At 56.9% G+C, this 18,113-nt stretch overlaps 2 protein-coding genes across 10 annotated transcripts in view; one reads left to right on the top strand and one right to left on the bottom strand.

The window, feature by feature from the left end:
- The window catches only part of SSPO (SCO-spondin), a 29,259-nt gene extending 25,364 nt beyond the window's left edge, over positions 1–3,895 (bottom strand). Inside the window, 5 exon segments of the mRNA XM_024754499.1 lie at positions 413–637; positions 759–783; positions 785–851; positions 1,249–1,407; positions 1,636–3,895. Coding sequence (XP_024610267.1) covers positions 413–637; positions 759–783; positions 785–851; positions 1,249–1,407; positions 1,636–1,685 — 526 coding nt within the window. The 5' untranslated portion in view covers positions 1,686–3,895.
- Positions 3,896–3,900: 5 nt separating this feature from the next.
- Positions 3,901–10,989, top strand: ZNF467 (zinc finger protein 467). Of its 9 annotated transcripts, none has more exons than XM_024754464.1 (5): positions 3,901–3,919; positions 5,060–5,135; positions 5,614–5,730; positions 6,547–6,660; positions 9,144–10,989. In XM_024754464.1, exons 2-5 carry the CDS (start codon positions 5,102–5,104, stop codon positions 10,598–10,600), a joined length of 1,722 nt encoding a protein of 573 aa, XP_024610232.1. In that variant the 5' UTR covers positions 3,901–3,919; positions 5,060–5,101; the 3' UTR covers positions 10,601–10,989. The 9 variants fall into 9 exon arrangements, 7 of the variants coding, with proteins under 7 accessions (XP_024610232.1, XP_024610231.1, XP_024610228.1 ...); XM_024754463.1 differs by lacking the exon at positions 3,901–3,919 and adding an exon at positions 4,427–4,750; XM_024754460.1 differs by lacking the exon at positions 3,901–3,919 and adding an exon at positions 4,427–4,811.
- Positions 10,990–18,113: the final 7,124 nt, after the last annotated feature.

The following is an 18,113-nucleotide window of genomic DNA, read 5'->3' as shown; positions in this document are numbered from 1 at the left end:
CACACATCCTGGTCTGCAGCCTCGTAGCACAGTGGTTAAGAATCCGCCTGCCAATGCAGGGGACACGGGTTCGAGTCCTGATCCGGGAAGATCCCACACGCCGCGGAGCAACTAAGCCCGTACACCACAACTACTGAGCCTGCGCTCTAGGGCCCGTGAGCCACAACTACTGAGCCCGTGTGCCACAGCTACTGAAGCCTGCGCACCTAGAGCCCGTGCTCCGCAACAAGAGAAGCCACCACAATGAGAAGCCCGTGCACGGCAACGAAAAGTAGCCCCCGCTCGCTGCAACTAAAAACAAGAAAGCCCACGTGCAGCAACGAAGACCCAACGCAGACAAAAATAAATAAATAAATAAATTAATTAATAAAAAATAAAAGAATTCTAACTGCCTGTCGGGGGAGCAGGTGACGGCCGGGGCTGTGCCTTTCCCGCAGGCTGGGGTCTGTGGACCCACCGGGGAGTTTGTGGCTGGAGCAGCTGTAGCAGGGCTGGGAGTGGCCATCCCGCCAGCTGTGTCCCCAAGGCCAGGCTCAGCACTCCTCCAGGCTTCCCACAGAAGCGTTAGCTGAGCCTGCCCTCGGCTGGCACAGCCATGTGGCAAAGCAGTGGCCCTCAAGGCTGGCTTCGGCAAGGGCTGTGGTGGGTAGAAAGAGAGAATGGGCAGAGCCAGACGGTCAGCCTGGACCGGACTTCCCTCCCCAGGCAGACTGCCACCTCCAGGCAACCCTGGATCTGGGCTAACCTCAGGCGCTTACCCAGGGTGCAGTAGGTACCCCCACCCCCACCCCGAGCCTGGGCAGCAAGCCCTCACCGTCAGGTTCCATGCAGCAGGCCTGGTTTCCGGGGGCCTGGGTCCACCAGGTAGGGGGAGGGGAGAAGATGTTAGTGTTCAGCCCCATCCCTGGGAATGGCCTGGGACATTCAGTCTGGTCACCTACTCTCTGAGAGGCTTTATCGTGTAATTTTCCCTTCTTGGTCTCCATTTCCAAAGCGAGAATGATCTCGGGAAGGCGGACTGAAGGGGGGTCACGGGGAGCAGGCATCGTGACTCTCCCTGCACTGCCCACGGAAGTGCCCACTCATCCACCACCCCCACCCCCACCCTCCGCCCCTCTGGAGCCCACCCACGACCTGCTTCCCAAATGCCCGCTTCTCCAGGTCACCACTCAGTCCTCCCCTATTCTAAGGATGTCACCCCACGGCTCTCTCCTGCTCGGCAGCTAGCCCAGGCTCCACGTCACTCACTTGTAGATGGGGCAGAGCCCTGCACGGCCACTCCAGGTCAAGTCCAGCCTCCAGCCCCGGCGCTGGCAATGATGGAGGCTGGTGCAGGGCACCAGGTCCTCCTGACGGGGGGTTACTTCCTCCTCCACCAGGATGGTCTCTGTCCACTCACACCACTGCCTGCCCATAGATGGGGAGCGACAGCTTCGGCCACTGTCCGCGTCTCTCTGGGAGGCCCTATCCTGTGACCCCACTCCCCGTGGAGAGTTAGTTAGCTGAGGGGGAGGCTAAGTTACGCAGGCTGAGAGAAGGGGGTGCGGGAAGGAGTCTGGCTGCCCCAGAGGGGCCTGGGCCTGCGGCAGGAGGAGAAGGATCTTAGTCCGAGGAGCCCCAGGGTGGGCTGCTTACCCGTTAGCCAGTGCCCATGCCGTCCCGCAGAGGAGGGCAGGGAGCAGCATGGCGACCCCCAGGTCACCTTTGGGGGCTGTGAGGCTTTGGGGAGCCAATGCTGTGGCAGGTGAGCAGAGGCTGGGGCTGGCCTCCCCAGCCCCACACTGCTGCTACTGCAGCCTGGGGTCAGTGTGTCCAAGGCGGCCTGAGACAGCGAGCGTGAGGCCCGTGGCACTGGGGAGGTGTTATCTCAGCCCCATGCCCAGCTGCCCAGAACCAGATTGGACCTGCCTACACATCGCGCAATCCCCTCAGAGGCCAGCTGAGGCCAGCTCTCCCTGGAAACAATCCCCTTCCTGTGTGTGTGTGAGTGAGTGTGTGTGTGTGTGTGTGTGTGTATGTGTGTGTGATGGGGGGTCCGTGTGTCCCAGGTCACAGCCAAACAATCCCCTTCCTGGTGTGTGTGTGTGTGTGTGTGATGGGGGGCCCGTGTGTCCCTGACAGTACACTCTCAAGCCCTACCACCCATTAACGTGGACAGGGGCAAGCCTCCCTCTCTTTCTGGGACTCAATTTCCTTACCAGTAGAAACCTCAGGGGCCTCCTGGGAATCAGAGGTGGGACAGGGGCTCCGCGAATACTTTGGAATTTGTGTGCGCGTTTTTCTGATGACAGTTCCGTAACTTTTATTAGATTCTTAAGGGGGGCCGTGACCCCACAATAGTGTTAAAGAGTTACAGGGCCACGGCCTTCCAGCCTCAAATCCTGAGTGTACGAGCCTCTCCCCTGTCCCTTTCCTGCTTCTCCGGCCAGGCACTCCAGAAACGAGGGTCAGTGAGCAGAAGGAATGGGGTTTCCAGGGCGATTGGACTGTTTGCGGACAGGGGGTGGCGTGCGCCCTTCCCTCTGTGCGGTCTGACTTCTTACTGAGGGTGATCATCTGTGGCTGGCGGGGGGTCCACCTGCTCTCCTAGGGTCCCTGGGATCCAGAACCAGGAAGCCCAGGTAGGGGAAGGAGAGCCAGCCTCAGGGAGGAGTGCCTGGGCTAGAAAGTGTGGGGGGCAGGGGGCAGAGGGGCCTGCGGGCAGGGCAACCGGATGGGATCATCTGAGCTGAGCATCCGGTTGGAAGAGGGCTGGGCAGCAGCTCGCTCCCCAGGGGAATCCTGGTTACATCCTGGTTACCGGTTACCAGCTCCGAGGACACCCAGGCTGGAATGTGGCCTGGGCCTCAGATCCTGTAACCCTCCGACCCCTAAACCTGATGTGCCTCCAAGCATCCCACACAGTCACCCCACCTGTGGTGGGCAGGGTTGGGGGGGGGGGGGCTGCCGGGAACCAGAGCCCTGCCAGGCATTCTTCCGGGCCGGCCCTTCGTCCTGGGGCAGGAGAAGGCGCGGTGAATCCCTCAGGGAGCTCTCGGAGGGGGTCCTCGCAAAGGTCCAGGGTCAGGCCGTGGACACCCAGCTGTTCCCAGCCTCTCACACACGCACACCTGGACACTCTCCCTCTGGCACCTAACACACACTCGCACTGCAGGTCTTACAAGCACAGACCGAGGTGCCTGTGCCCCATCCTGGCACACAGTGACGTGTTCTGCTCCCAGGGCCGTCCTGCAGCCCGATGACCAGGCCACACACTGAGTGGCTGAAGCAGCCCATACAGAAGGTAGAAGAGCCCTCCACAGCTGATTCCAAGGCACCCTGTGCTCTTCCAGGCACCACCTGTTCCTGTCCCCTCACCCTAAGCATCAACAAACGCTGATGTGCCCCTGCTACACGCTGTGCTTCTCTGTGCCCTGGTGTCCCCTCCAGGTGATGGGGTGTGGAAGCCAGGGGAGGCTGCTCTTCACACCGAGTCATCCCCACCCCTCCCGGAAAAGCCACACGCGGATTGGGGAGAAATACAAGTCACATCCTTCCCTCTAAAGAGGCCAGGAGGGAGGAAGCTGGAACCCAGAGGAGATTGGAGAAAGAGATTAGAGGGAGGCCTGGAATAACCAGCCCACATTTTAGATGGAGGAGGACGGGATACGGGGAGCTTTCAGGGGGTTGGGGTGCCCAAGTGGCAAAGCTGAAGAGAAATGTCACAACCAGGGGCAGGGATGACTGAGGGCTGAGGGCACCCCTCCACACCCGACTGGCAGGTTTCCAGCCGGGTAGGAGGATCCGCTCCCCACCACGCCCAGGGGACTCTGCCCTCTCAACAGCAGCGGCTCCCCTGGATGCCGTCCTGGGGAGTCTTCACCCCATCCAACTCCGGCCTCACCCCCGACGCCTCCTCGCCAGCCCTGCCTTTTTCCAGGTGACCTGGTTCAAAGCCCCCATCCCAATTTCTACTTCGAAGGTCACGTTCTGAGCAGGCACTGGGGCCCAGCCTGGTCTCCTTCGGGCTCTCCTCACCGCCCCCAAGGGACCCGGCTCCCGCGGTGGGTCTAAGATCGGTGGGGGGCGGGGGGGTACGGGTCTGGGTGGATCCGAGTGGGATCAGGGTGGAGAGCCGGGGCAGGGCCGCAGTTTCCCAGACCGACCCCACCGACCGACAGTCGGGGACTCGATCCCGCCGCGGGAGCGCGGCGCAAACACATTCCGCCGTGCACTTGCGATTCAAAGACAGCAGCGCAGACTCTAGCTCCCTTCCCCTTAACAGGCCCCCTCCTTTTCCCCCCAACTCCACACCGCCCCCCGACGCCCCGCGCTCCACCTTTCCCCTGGCTCCTCCCTCCGCGCCTGCCGGCACCCTCCCTCGCAGCCCCAGAGCCCTTCCTCCTTGCCTCCTCTCCCTCCTCCACCCCTTTTTTTTTTTGGGAGGGGCAGGGGACCCGCTGGAGGAGGAGCCGCGAAGGCGGCGCGAGGGCCGGGTGTCCAAGCCTGGGAAAGCCCCGCGGGGGAGGGGCGATGGTTTGGGGGAGGTGAAGCTAGAGTTATTCCTGCCTCCGGTGAGGACCCTCCTCCGAGGGCCTCCGCACCAGTTGCCCAGTAGTGATACTCACCTCCGCCCCTAGGCTGGCTCCTATTTCACCGGCTCCTGCAATGACAGCTGGAGGGCCTAGGAGACGAAGTTCCCCGCTCTCCCCTCTGGTCTCCCACCCTCCACCCTCTCCCCAGAGAATCGGTTGATTCCTGACACCCCCAGGCAAGGGCCCTGGCGGGTGGGGAGCGCTGAAGGGCCGGTGCTGGCTCTGAGAGACCTGCAGGTGAGGGTGTCAGGCTGATTTCCAGAGCTGAGCTGAGCTTAGCTTGCAGAAACGGCTTCATGGCCTTCGCCTTGGTCCACCTTCAAAGGTCTCTGCTTTCTGAAATCCACGTTCCCTCATTTCCCTCACCTGTACCTGAGGACATCACCTTTGGAGCTCCTGGAGATAGCTGACGGGGAGAGGTTGGGCAGAGCCAGGACCCAGGTGGAAGCTGAGAAAAATCTGAACAAGGTTGTATTTCTCCTTAGGGTCTGTGGCCGGATCCCCAGGAGGAGTTATCCTGGGTTGCCATGAGAGAGACCTTCGAGGCCCTCAGGTCCCTGGGTGAGCCAGCAGAACTGAAGGAACTTGGATGGGGGGCAGGGGAATAGGGGGATTCGAGAGCATACTACGCCTGCTGCTCCCCTAATCCAGACAGCAGAGCATCCTCAGGAGGTTGCCACCCCGATACCCCGGAGACCCGAGGAGCCTTTCTTTAGGGCAGCATCCTTTTGGATTTCATCAGGAAGAATGCCTGGTCCATGTTGGAGGTTGTGCTAGTACTCACAGAACGCCAGGATATTTAAATCTATTCTCTCTTCCTTCTGTCGCCTGTCCTTGACTCAGTGCAAGAGGGCTGAGGTCGATACCTGGCCGAGCCACTGCAGGGCCTGGCTGTCCCTTGTCCTAGTTAGAGACCCTTCCTTCCTGAGCACATGGGGAAAACCCATTGGGTGGGCTGGGAAGGGGAAGACCCCCCCATCTTTGATCACCTCTTCTGTACTTTGTGCTTTACTTGGACCCATCCTTTTGCCTGTAACAGGACTCTCTGTGGGACAGCCGGAGATGGCCCCCCAAAGTGAGCCTGGGGAAGAGTCCCATAATGCCCAGGAACAGATGTCCCCTCCCCGGGAAGAGAGAGTGCTGGGCAAATGCTCAGGTAAGTAAGTGGGGACCAGGGAAGGTGGCTCAGGGCGGAGTCTTCCTTCCTTTGTTCATCAGGTGTTTACTGAGTACCTACTACGTGCTCCATGCTATTCTAGATATTCAGGATACCTCAGTGACCAAGGAGACAAAGATCCCTACCTTCCAGGAGCTTAATCCTAGTGAGGGCAGAGGGTCAACAGACAACAAATGTAGAAATAAGTGTACTTATAACCCGTGTTAGAAGAGGGTATGTGCTTTGGGGGCGTAAAGCAGGGTGAGGGAGCCTGAGACCACTGCAGGTAGGGGTGGGGCAGGCTGGAGGATTAAATAGTGGGGTGAAAGTAGGCCTCATTGGGAAAGTAAGATTGGAAAGAGGTGAGGGAGGCAGCTAAGCAGATACGGGGAGAAGATGCCTAAGGCAGGCGGGGACCTGGCTTTCTGACACCCCGATCTCCTCTAATGATTTGCCTTGGAACTGGAGTCCATCTGGTGGCTGGGAGGTTCCCCATCTCCCCTCCTAGGAGCCTCATGTAAGCCTCAGGGCAGGGACCCTTCCTTGCTTCCACTATCTTACACACACATATTCCAGAAACTCCTCACAGCTGTGGCTCTTGCAACCTGCACGGCCTTAGCAGCTGCCCTGCTTGAAGGAGCCTGAGGCTGCCCTGGGGCAGCTGGGAATTCAGCCCCTGCAGGTATGATGTGGGATGCAATCCTGCCGGTGGGGCTGGGACCGGGGTGTCAAAAGCCCCTGCTTCCTAGCGCCAGTGGGGAGCTCTGTCCATCTCTGATGTCTGCGGCATCCTTGAGGTAGCCTGTTCTCTGCCAGGGCGTGAGGCCCCCAGACCAGAGGAAGGTGCCCCCACTGAACAAGCTGAAGCTCCCTGCAGAGGAGGCCGGGCATGTGCACCACGGAAGGCTGAGCCCATGGGCTCCTGCCCAGGTGAGTCTTCCCAGCTCTCCATCCCACCAGGGGGCCAGGCGGAGGGAGCAGGGGCCTGCCAGCTCCCGAGCTGCTATCTGAGGAGGCAGCCCCCCCAGGCTCTACCAACCCAAGATGGATCAGGCCCTGGCACCTTTCTGCTGTAGAGCTTCAGCACGCAGAGGGAATTCTACATCCACAGACAACAGGAATCAGAGAGGCTGGCCACCAAAGAGAAACACACTCTCACCTCAACATCCTCCAGAAGCCTTAACTTCCCAGCCTGTCTCCCCCAAAGTTCATTCCTGTTGACAACTTGAAATATGATTCCCAGGAAGACATATGGCGTTGACCAACCTTTTCATTGTCTCTCCCCAGACATGCTCCTTCCCCCAAATCTCCACTGATCTCGATGCTACGCACATGCTCCGAATCTGTTGTATTTGACGCATCTCCCCCATACGCAAGGCGATCAAACAGTTCGTTCTCTCTCCACAGTCCTACCTGTCACTTCCTTCCACTACCACCAGCTTTATCACCTTCTGCTTGAGTGATGTCACTTATTCCACAAGGGCTTATTTCGTGCCCACTAGGTCCAGGCTGTGTTAGGTAGAGCGGGAAGAGAGGGGCTCTAGAGTGACACAGTCCTGGTTTGAATCCTTGCTCCACAATTTTTGCCTGAGTGATCTTGGATAGGCTAGAGGAGCCTCAGCTTGTTCACGAGAAATAAGACTCACTTCTGCACAGGGGTTTTTGTGAAGGTTTGTGAGAGAGTGTATACAGGGCTCCATCTGCAGTTGGCACTCAGTACATGGTGGCAATCCTCCTTTTTATTAGACGCATAAAGAAACAGAACACAAGATGTCTGCCCTCCAGAAACTGAAATATGATACCAATATGAGCCAGAATAAAGAATGAAAAGAACAAATTACAATAAAGGCATGTCACAAGGAAGTGTAAAAGTGTCAACATTTAAGTGTTTTTATGAGATCCTCGTGCGTTGGATTGGTCAAAGATTTTGTTGACTTGTGCTCCATATTGAGAGAGGTGTAGACTCCAGCTTGGATGAGGGTGAGGGTGGAGGATGGGAAAACATTCTAGGCTAAGAGACTTCGAACTAGGGAAGTTGACATGTGACTGGGGTTACAGAAGACCGGCTTGCCTGAAGTGAGGGGTTTATGCCTGGGAGTATTAAGAGAGTTGGACTAGGTTGGCGTGAGCCTCGGATGCAGCTAGAACTTGCTTTATCCTCTAAATAATAGGGAGCTATTGACGGTCCTTCAGTAGGAGAGTGGCACAGTGAAAATGAAAGCGATATCACAGTACGATGAGTAGCTGTTTGGAGCTGATGGACGGATAAAGGAAACTAGGAGTAAATCTAATTGTGAAACTGCACGTGGACTGTAACCAAGGCTCAGGCTATTACAGACGTTTAGAGCCAGACAGGACCTCCGATCAGCCGGTACAAAGGTTCTCAAACAAGAATCACTTGGGGAGCTTGAAAGAAAGAGAACAGATTCACGGGCCGGCTCCCATAGATGCGTTTTGTGAAAGTTGCCCGGGAGATGATGACATGGCACCAGATTTAGGAACCATGAGCTGGTCCCACCTTTACGCCTAAGCGAGCTAACACACTTAGTTCAAAGAGATTAAGTGACTCAACCACGGTCACACTGCTGCTTAGTGGCAGAAGGGGACACTCCCGGTCTGGGTCCTGAGCTCCTTCCTCTTGGCTGGGCCATTGCAGTGCCCAAGAGCGGGCAAAGCTCCAGGGGAACCCATCTCCAACCTGCTCCCTAAGAGGGCCCTCCCTGCTTCTCCAGCGGTGGCACCATCCATTGGTCCTCCAAGTCCTGTAAACTCAATCCTCTTCTTAAACTGGGATTTCCCACCTGGCCCTAGAAGCAGCAGCGAAGGGCATATGAGCAGGGGGAGACTTTGAGAAACCACAGGAAGGAATGCAGGGGTACTCAGTGGCCACTGGGGAGGAGTTAGCAAGGGGGGCGTCAAAGGTGAAGGTCAAGGTTCCGAGTCCAGCCCGATGGGAGAAGGAGGCTGTAGACCTACTGTTGACATCAGCGGGGTAGATCTGGGAAGGTGGGGTGTTTGGCGGTAAGCCTGCTGAGCTGTAACCAGTTTGCAGGACACGCAGGGGAGTTGCTCAACTGGGGATGAGAGGTTGAGGTTCCAGAACAGAAAGATCTGGGGGGGGCCACGTGGACATATGAGCCAGGACAGGAACCTGAGGACTGAACCTTGAGGGAGAGTAAGGGGAGGCTAGTCCAGAGGCAGGGAGGCAGGCAAACCGGGGCGAAAGCGTCCCCGCAGCAGAGCGCGGGAGGCAGACTTTCAGTGATCTTTGGGTTTGGTCATTCCCAGGAATTTCCAGTGGAAAGAGCAGAGGCTAGACTTCAGGGCTCCAGGAAGTAGTGGTCGTACTGGCAGATAAACGGCGCATAAATAAATGTGGGGCTTAACAGACTCGCCTTGTTTTGATCTTTCAGGGGAGGAGTGGATGATTCGGCAGGTGAAGGTGGAGGCGGAAGATCACGAGGCAGGAGAGGAGGTGGAATGGCCCCAGCATCTGTCATTACTCCCCAGCCCCCTTCCCGCACCTGACCTGGGGCCTCTGGCCGCCGCCTATAAGCTGGAGCCGGGGGCCCCAGGGGCACTGGGCGGGCTCGCGCTGGCGGGGTGGGTTCCGACCTCGGAGAAGCCCTATGGCTGCGGGGAGTGTGAGCGCCGCTTCCGCGACCAGCTGACCCTGCGGCTGCACCAGAGGCTGCACCGCGGCGAGGGCCCTTGCGCCTGCCCGGACTGCGGCCGCAGCTTCACGCAGCGCGCACACATGCTGCTGCACCAGCGCAGCCACCGCGGCGAGCGGCCCTTCCCGTGCTCCGAGTGCGGCAAGCGCTTCAGCAAGAAGGCCCACCTGACCCGCCACCTGCGCACGCACACGGGCGAGCGGCCCTTCCCGTGCGCAGAGTGCGGCAAGCGCTTCAGCCAGAAGATACACTTGGGCTCGCACCAGAAGACGCACACGGGCGAGCGGCCCTTCCCCTGCCCCGAGTGCGAGAAGCGCTTTCGCAAGAAGACGCACCTGATCCGCCACCAGCGCATCCACACGGGCGAGAGGCCCTACCAGTGCGCGCAGTGCGCGCGCAGCTTCACGCACAAGCAACACCTGGTGCGGCACCAGAGGGTCCACGAGGCGGCCGGCCGCGCCCCATCCTCCCCCGACGCGTCCGCCTCGCCCACGTCCCCTGCCCCGTCCCCAACTCCGTCCCCTCCCGGGCCCAAGCCTTTCTCCTGCTCCGACTGCGGCCTGAGCTTCGGCTGGAAGAAGAACCTTGCCATGCACCAGCGTCTGCACCGTGGGGCCCCCGCCGCTGCCACCGAGCCCTCGGCCTGCGCGCCCCGAAGCACACCGGCGCCCCCAGGCGCTCCCGCGAGCCAGCGGTCCTTCCTCTGCCCGGACTGCGGGCGCGGCTTCGCCCACGGGCAGCACCTGGCGCGGCACCGGCGGGTGCACACGGGCGAACGGCCCTTCGCCTGCGCGCAGTGCGGCCGCCGCTTCGGCTCGCGGCCCAACCTGGTGGCCCACTCCAGGGCCCACAGCGGCGCCAGGCCCTTCGCCTGCGCGCAGTGCGGCCGCCGCTTCAGCCGCAAGTCGCACCTGGGCCGCCACCAGGCGGTGCACACAGGCAGTCGGCCCCACGCCTGTGCCGTGTGTGCCCGCAGCTTCAGCTCCAAAACCAACCTGGTCCGCCACCAGGCCGTCCACACGGGTTCCCGGCCCTTCTCCTGCCCTCAGTGCGCCAAGAGCTTCAGTCGCAAGACCCACCTGGCGCGACACCAGCGCATCCACGGCGGCGCCGACCACCCGACCTCCGAATCTGACCTCTTGGCTCCCGTCTGGCCCACTCCCACCGAGGTGGTGGCATCCCCGCTCTTTTTCTGAGCCTCGTTCTAGGCCGGAACGAGGCCTTTGCCTTCTTTTGTTCTCTGGTTCCAGAGACCCGTGCCCGACGACGACATCTCCTGGGCGGAGGAGCACGACGGCCTGGACAGCCTCTGGCCATTTTCCTTCCCTCTCTGTCCTGCTGGGGAGAAGTCTGGAAAGGATAACCGGCTTTGACAGTCCGGGACAAAAACAGTGCTGAGAGTGAATCCTTGCCGGGAACGGTTCAGGCCTGAGTTCCTGGAAATCTCCCACCCAGAGACCCCATCGGAAAGCAGACACTTCCCGGACCACTCCTGACCAAAGACTGAGTCAGGAACCTCTACGAGGGAGGGAAAGAATGGTGATCTGTGTACTGAAAGTTTCATTAAAATTACAATCTGAAGGTTCTGGGGCTGTGAAATGAGTTGGTGGGATGGAACCCCAGACTTTTCTCATCCAGTCACCCACCTTAATCCACACACAGACACCCCTTCGCTTCCTATCCTGCGTGTGTTAAATTTAGCCAACTGCCGGTCATGGCCTTTATCAAATCAAAATGTGATCCAGCTAATTGCTAAATCACCATCTTGCTCCCTGCCTTTAGCTCAAATTGACAAGGAAGAAACATCAGTATACATTTCTCATGCCAAGTGTCAAAGGCTAGAACTGTAGGGAATGCAAAGAGAGGGGACAGGGTGCCCCTGGCCATTCCTATGGGGACGGCATGCCGCAAAAAAAAAAAAAAAAAAAAGGTTGCTGGTGTTGATGAGGGCTGAGGCTTTTTTTCCAATTCTAATGGCACTATCACCAAAAATAACCCTAGCAAGTATTTTTTTTTTTGGTACGCGGACCTCTCACCATTGTGGCCTCTCCCGTTGCGGAGCACAGGCTCTGGACGCGCAGGCTCAGCGGCCATGGCGCATGGGCCCAGCCGCTCCGCGGCACGTGGAATCCTCCCTGACCGGGGCACGAACCTGTGTCCCCTGCACCGGCAGGCGGACTCTCAACCACTGCGCCACCAGGGAAGCCCCCCTAGCAAGTATTTATTGGGTACCTACTATGTGCCAAGCCCTGCGCTAGGCACTGGGAAACAATAGTAAGCAAGACAGACAGGACCCTGCCCTCACAGAGCTTGCAGGAAACGTGAGGAGTGCGGGGTGAGGGCCAGCACAGAGGGCTTTGGGAGTGGCGTCCCAAATTCAGGAAAAGTCAGAGGAGGTTCCCGGGATGAGGACACCTGTAAAGTGAGCCCTGAAGGATGGGAGCAAAGAGCAAGTGGGTAGTCCCTCCTCCTGGTCCTTTTCCTGGGTTCCCACCTCCTTCCTATCCCAGTCTTCTAAGTCCAACTGGTCTGAATATGCAAGACCTGGGAAATCTTAGGTGGGGCCCAGCCCCACAGCCATTCTGGTGATGACCATTGTGCTGGAGGAGGCGGAAAAGACGAAGAGCCAGGCGGCCCTTCTGAGTGAGAGCACAGTAGTGAACAGAGCACAGTGCCTCTTGCCTGCTTCGGGCGTCCCCACGGCTTAGCTGGCTCCTTCAAGCACCCACACCAATGAACCGGCACCCAAAGCACACACGTGCTCCATTCCTAAGTTGTTGCCTTTCCACTTTGAGAAGGAGGGGAAATGGTCAGCGAAGGAGCCAGCCTGGTGTGTTTTAAATACAGGTTTCCCCAGCTATCCTAAAGTAGGGCGTCCCTATGAAACCTTCCATTAGCTGAAACATCGTAAAGTGGAGAAGCAATCACTTTTGGACACATCTTGCTAATGGCTGCACAGAACAGATAGAGAAGAAGCACAGATGCTCACAGACACAGTTCAAAGCTGTGGTGGCTTGATGCTGGCATGCGGAGCGTGGTCCCCAGGAAGGAGTTTCGCAGGGTCTCTCTCGCTGCTTGGGGTACGCTGCCTCTATAAGGGCAAGACAAACGCTGGCTGCTATTTTCACTTTTCATAAAAGCAAAACTCCTCTTCAGATTCCTTGCAGTTAGCGGAAGCAGGTACTAACGTAGGTCTTTCATAAAAGTGAAGTGGCATAATTCGAGCTTTCAAAAAGCAGGAGATCCCTGTAAACCCCACAGCCGGCGCGCTTCGTATCAGAAAGTACTCAGATGCTCTAAGTGTTCCTATTTTTCTTCTAGGTAACACTATGCTTGGGAAACTAAGTTAGTGATAAAGAGGCTGTTTGGCAGCGATGGAATCAGAGCAAAATCAAGTCGGTAGACTTAGAGCCTTCATCCAGGCTTCAGCGAAGTCTGCCTATCACATAATTAGGAAGACAAAGAACTTTCCGAGTGGCCTCCTCCTGTATCTCCTTCCTCTCCATCTGCAGGGTTGGACGAGAACATGCCAGTTAGCGTGACCTGCCGGACATCCCTGCGAATCTTGAGTCGGAAAGATTCCAGATGTTCCCCCGGCTCGGCCGGCTAGCTCAGAAGGCAGGGAGACAGGCGTTGCAATCCTCCACCCAGAAGGACTGGTGAGCTTTGGAGTCCAACCAGCCTTGCGTAAACGTTGTAGGGAATTGAACAGAAGATCTTGACGTTGTGGCATCTACAGTCCAGATATAAGACAAGCAGCTGGGTGCCCTGGGACGCTCCGGAGAAGAAAAAGGCGAGATCCCTGACTCACAAACCTAAACCTTAGAAGGGAGACAGGCTTGAGTTTCATAAAACACCTGGACCATCGTATGTGGTGGTCTGGGCCCACCAGACCACCACAGGTGAATATTAGAACACCACCAGGTGTTCTATTCTGTTCTTCAGGATACAGGTATTGGAGGAGTTCAGAGAAGGGGGAGGGCCTGGGCTGGAACAGTCAGGGATGGCTTTGCCAGGAGGAGGGTCCTGGTGAGTCTGGAAGGTGGCTACAACTGGAAGAGACCGAGAGGAGGTGGGAGGAACCAGGAGGAACTGGGAACCCTTAAGTGCTATACCTTATGTTGAGGCTCCGGGCTGCAGGGGATCAGGTATTTGCACAGTTTGAGATGAGAACAGGTCACCCAGCTCAGGGCCAGTGCAGAGAGAACTCACATCTCCAGGACACCCTGTTCCAGGTCCTCTGCCAGTGAGGCATCGAACATTCAGGACTCCCTTCTCCCATAGCCCTTCACCGAGCTGGTCCCAGCACTACACCTCCCTGTGTCAGCCACCCCAAAAGAAACTATCGAGGGACGAGGGACAGGGTAGGCAGTATGAAAAGGGGTTGTTGTGATTACCGCTAGTCGTAATGGTAGCTAATATTTATCTAATACTTGCTATGTGCCGGGGCCTGACCTGAGTTCTTTACATATATATTAACAGAGCCCAAACTCACAATAACTACCATTATTATCCCCATTTTATAGATGCGGAAACTGAGCACAGAGCAATTAGGCCATTTGAACAAGGTCATTCCTTCCTTCCTTCATTCATTCAACAAACATGTATACAGTACCTGCTTGTGTGTCTGACACTGTTCGATGCTGGGAATAGTAATAGTAGTTATAAACTAAGATGTGTCCAATGCTCTGTGCTAAGTACACTACAAATTAAGGGCTTTGCAAGTGTTGCTCTGTTTTTCTTTCCGCCACCCTATGAGTGGGCATCATTGTCCTTGGTCAAGTTTTTCTGATGAGGTAAAAGAAGCTCAGAGAGTCTAAGTTACTTGCACAAGTCACACAGCATATGTGATGAAAGCAACCCAGTGCTCTGATCCTAGAGCCTGTACTTTAAAAAAGCACATTTTACGTTCCCACCAACAGTGCAGAAGGGTTCCATTTTTCCTCGCCAACCCTGGTTGTTTTCTGTTCTTTTGATAGTAGCCATTCTAACAGGTGTGCGGTGATCTCTCTTTGTGTTTTTTTGTTTTTTGTTTTTTGGTTTTTTTTGCAGTACGCGGGCCTCTCACCGCTATGGCCTCTCCCGTTGCGGAACACAGGCTCCGGACGCGCAGGCTCAGCGGCCATGGCTCACGGGGCCCAGCCGCTCGCGGCATGTGGGATCTTCCCAGACCAGGGCACGAACCCGTGTTCCCTGCATCGGCAGGCGGACTCTCAACCACTGCACCACCAGGGAAGCCCTCTTTGTGGTCTTGACTTGCGTTTCCCTAGAGCCTGTATAGTTAAACACCAAGCTCGGTGTCTTTGCAGAGGGGACCCTCAACGTTCCTGGTCCTCAGGGGCTCAGTGGATGGATCTAGTGATCAGTGTGGAAGGGAAGCATGCGAAGGGCCATGGGATGAGGGGTGAACAGCAATGAAGTGCACGTGGAGGGTCGGGAGGGGTCTCTGGAAGGTGGGGTGACTTGCTGAGATCTCACCTCCTCGGACTGGGCTCTCGGCCAGCCGGGTACTGTGGTCACATTCACTCACCGTATTAAGGAGTGTCTGTATCCTGGGAGAGGGAAAGGGGTTCCTGCCCCTGGGCCCAAGGCAACAAACCACACTTCCAGGGGTCAGACCCCTGAGAAAAAGCGGGAAGCAACTGAAAGCAAGCTCGTGTAGTGGTTGCAGAATGTTCCCTTTCCAGAAGTGATGGTGAATTATGGAGTCACCCTGAGGCGGGGATATGGGAGTCGGTAGGGAAGGGTGGCTGTCGGCTGTAACCGGCTTGTAACTGGGACAAGAGCCTGTATCACAGGCTTCAGTGACACCGCCCAGCGCAGCCTGTCTCTGGGCCCCAGTATCTGAGAATCGCCTGGCTGTTGCCTGCCTGTCTTCGCTGCCCCGCAGGCCTCTCCCCTGCACACACGGGGGCGGCGGGGTAGGGGGCTGAACAGCCCGGGTCTGTGCTGCGGCACTCCTTCACCAAAGGCGCTGTGTTTGTTTCCTAGGGGCCCTGGAACAAAGCACCACACAGGGAGGATGGAAAGCAGCAGACATTTATCCTCTCAGTTCTGGAGGCCAGAAGTCCAAAATCAAGGTGTGGGCGGGGCCACGTTCCCTCCGAAGGCTCTGGGGTGGGTCTGTTCCAGGCCTCCCTCCCGGCTTCCTGTGTTGCTGGCGACGCTTGCGATTCTTGACTTGTAGCCTCGTCCGTCCAACCACTGCCTCCTGTGCTCACACGGCCTTTCCTGTGTGTGTGTGTCTGTCTCTTCTCTTCTTTTTCTTTTTTTTTAGATGTTGGGGGTAGGAGTTTATTATTTATTTATTTATTTATTTTTGCTGTGTTGGGTCTTCGTTTCTGTGCGAGGGCTTTCTCTAGTTGTGGCAAGCGGGGGCCACTCTTCATCGCGGTGCGCGGGCCTCTCACTCCCGCGGTCTCTCTCGTTGCAGAGCATAGGCTCCGGACGCGCAGGCTCAGCGGCCATGGCTCACGGGCCCAGTTGCTCTGCGGCATGTGGGATCCTCCCAGACCGGGGCTCGAACCCGTGTCCCCTGCATTAACAGGCAGATTCTCAACTACTGTGCCACCAGGGAAGCCCCTCTTCTCTTCTTAGAAGGACCCAGTCATAGTGGACTAGGGCCGCCCCAGTGACCTCATCTTAACTTGACTGCATCTGTAGGGAACCAATTTCCAGATAAGGTCACAGTCCCAGGTCCCAGGGTGAGGACTTCAGCCTGTCTCTTTAGGGGACACATTTCAACCCATCGCAGGGAACTTCACAGAGATACTGTGTCAACCCTTGAGGAGGACACACTGAAATGCAGGCTCCCGGTGCTGGGAGGGGACGGCTGGCTCCACCCTGGAGGGAAGGGGGCTCGAGCGGCACAGCTCTGATCAGACTCGACTTGTGTTCCCCAGAGCTCTTGCCTCCCACGTGACAGGCTGGGAAACTAGCTCTGGAGAAACAACAGAGTGTTCAAAAAAGCTCAGCGATAGTAACAGAAATGTCTCTTCGTGTTCCTTTCTTCTACAGTAATGTTTTAAATTGATATTTTCTTACTTCTAAAACAGTAAAGTAGCTTTGACATGACTGTAAACAAAGAAAAAGCACAGTTGACTTTTAGGAGACTGTAGGAGCAGCTGAGAACTGAGCTATCTTCATTCAAACGTGACTGTTTTGTTTAGTGTCTCTGAAAACTGTGCGTGTGTGCGTGTGTGTGTGTATGCGTGTGTGTGTGTGCACGCATGCACGTGCCTATTCTAGGGTTTATTTGTGGGGAGACCTAAGATGGAGGAACGGCATGGGGCTGAGTGTGCCTTGAGGGGTAAGTGGGTTTGAAGGGCAGGGGGTGCAGTTCAGAGAAACGGGCTGCGCTGGGGTGGGGGTGGGGCTTCTGCACAGCATCTGGAGGGAGAGAGGATGGGCAGACTGAAGCGGGATGAATTGGTCTGCAATAGTGAACATTTTTTCTGCCCCAGGAGACTCGAAAACCCTCCTCGGAGTTGTGGTGGGACCTGGCATAGGGTGGTCACAGCGCGGCAGATGCCCTTCGGGAGGAAAGTAATTCCGAGGACCTGGTGGAGAGCTTCACCCCACCTTAGGGTGGGAGAAACAAACTACTCTACCTTACTGGTATTTTGTTAACCAGAGACAAGTCTGTATTTCACAATCAAGGGGTGACTACTCTGTTGCAGATGGGTGACATCCTATCCTTTCCTGGGAGCAGTAATTTGGGGAAAGGCTGCAGAGCCCTGTGCTGTGGCCTCAGGTGGTGGAGAAGCTGGGGGTCCTCACGACAGGGCATTGCCGGAAACACTTCCCCAACTACCTGACAGAGAACAGAGCTCCGGGCTAGGAGGAGGTCAGCCTCATGGCAGGGACGCTCTTGGTCAATACCAGGACCTGGATTTACACCATAGACTTATGTAATATCATTACATAAGGTCATTAGGGGCATTTCAAGCGGATTCTGCTTTAGGCTCTCCAGATGCCAGACCTGGGCTCCCCTATAGCCCGGCCAGGTAGCTCCTTTCCCTCACTGAGTTTCTCCGCTCAAGGTTTCCCTGGAGGGCTTTCAGGGCCCCTGAGACTCGGCCCTGTGGCCCAGCTTCCCCCCAGAAGGGCTGTGTTTTGGTGGATGAGGCAAACTCTCTCCGAGTAGCTGGTCCTCGGATTGTCTCCTCCGGGACGCGAGCCCGCGCATCCGTGTCGCGATTGTGCTCGCCACACTGACTGGTCCTCGCTGCGCGGCTGCCCAAGCCCAGGCTTGCCGACCACCTGGGCTACTATTACCTCCTCCCATCGTCTGGCCTCCAGCTCCTCCCACTTTCCAATGTATTCTTCAACTGGTAGGGGAGTCTTGCTTTTAGCTTGTTATGCCCCAGCCTAAAACTTTCATTCATTTCCGACAGTTTAAAAGCACCTTCTTCACTAGGCATATCCAAATTCACAGTAGCTGGTGCATCGTCTTAGGTCAGCTGTGGATGCGTCTGTCTTCCTCTGTGGGTTGCAAGCTTCCCTGGCATCCAGCCTGGCTCCCGTCCCCCAGCCAGCACTCAATAAATATTTGGGGTTTTAATTCAAAGCCCTCGGCAGTTGGCCCCAACAAACCTTTTTTAACTTATTTCCCAAACCTCGTGGGGAAAAACCCTCCCCAGCCTCAACTGATCTTGTGTTCTTTCGCCCTCATCTTGCCGAGTCTTTCCCCACCTCCCCTGTTTGCCT

This window comes from Neophocaena asiaeorientalis, unplaced genomic scaffold, assembly GCF_003031525.2.
Source record: "Neophocaena asiaeorientalis asiaeorientalis breed wild unplaced genomic scaffold, Neophocaena_asiaeorientalis_V1.1 scaffold407, whole genome shotgun sequence".
In the NCBI taxonomy this organism is placed as follows: domain Eukaryota; kingdom Metazoa; phylum Chordata; class Mammalia; order Artiodactyla; family Phocoenidae; genus Neophocaena; species Neophocaena asiaeorientalis.
The sequence above is the reverse complement of the archived record's forward strand: the minus strand, read 5'-3'. Positions and strand labels throughout refer to the sequence as shown.

Coding starts and splice junctions, on each gene's coding strand:
- ZNF467 (XM_024754464.1), top strand. CDS start 5,102: ATGAGAGAGACCTTCGAGGCCCTCAGGTCCCTGG. Junction 5,731..6,546: donor AGTGCTGGGCAAATGCTCAG/GTAAGTAAGTGG, acceptor GTTCTCTGCCAG/GGCGTGAGGCCCCCAGACCA. Junction 6,661..9,143: donor GCCCATGGGCTCCTGCCCAG/GTGAGTCTTCCC, acceptor TTGATCTTTCAG/GGGAGGAGTGGATGATTCGG.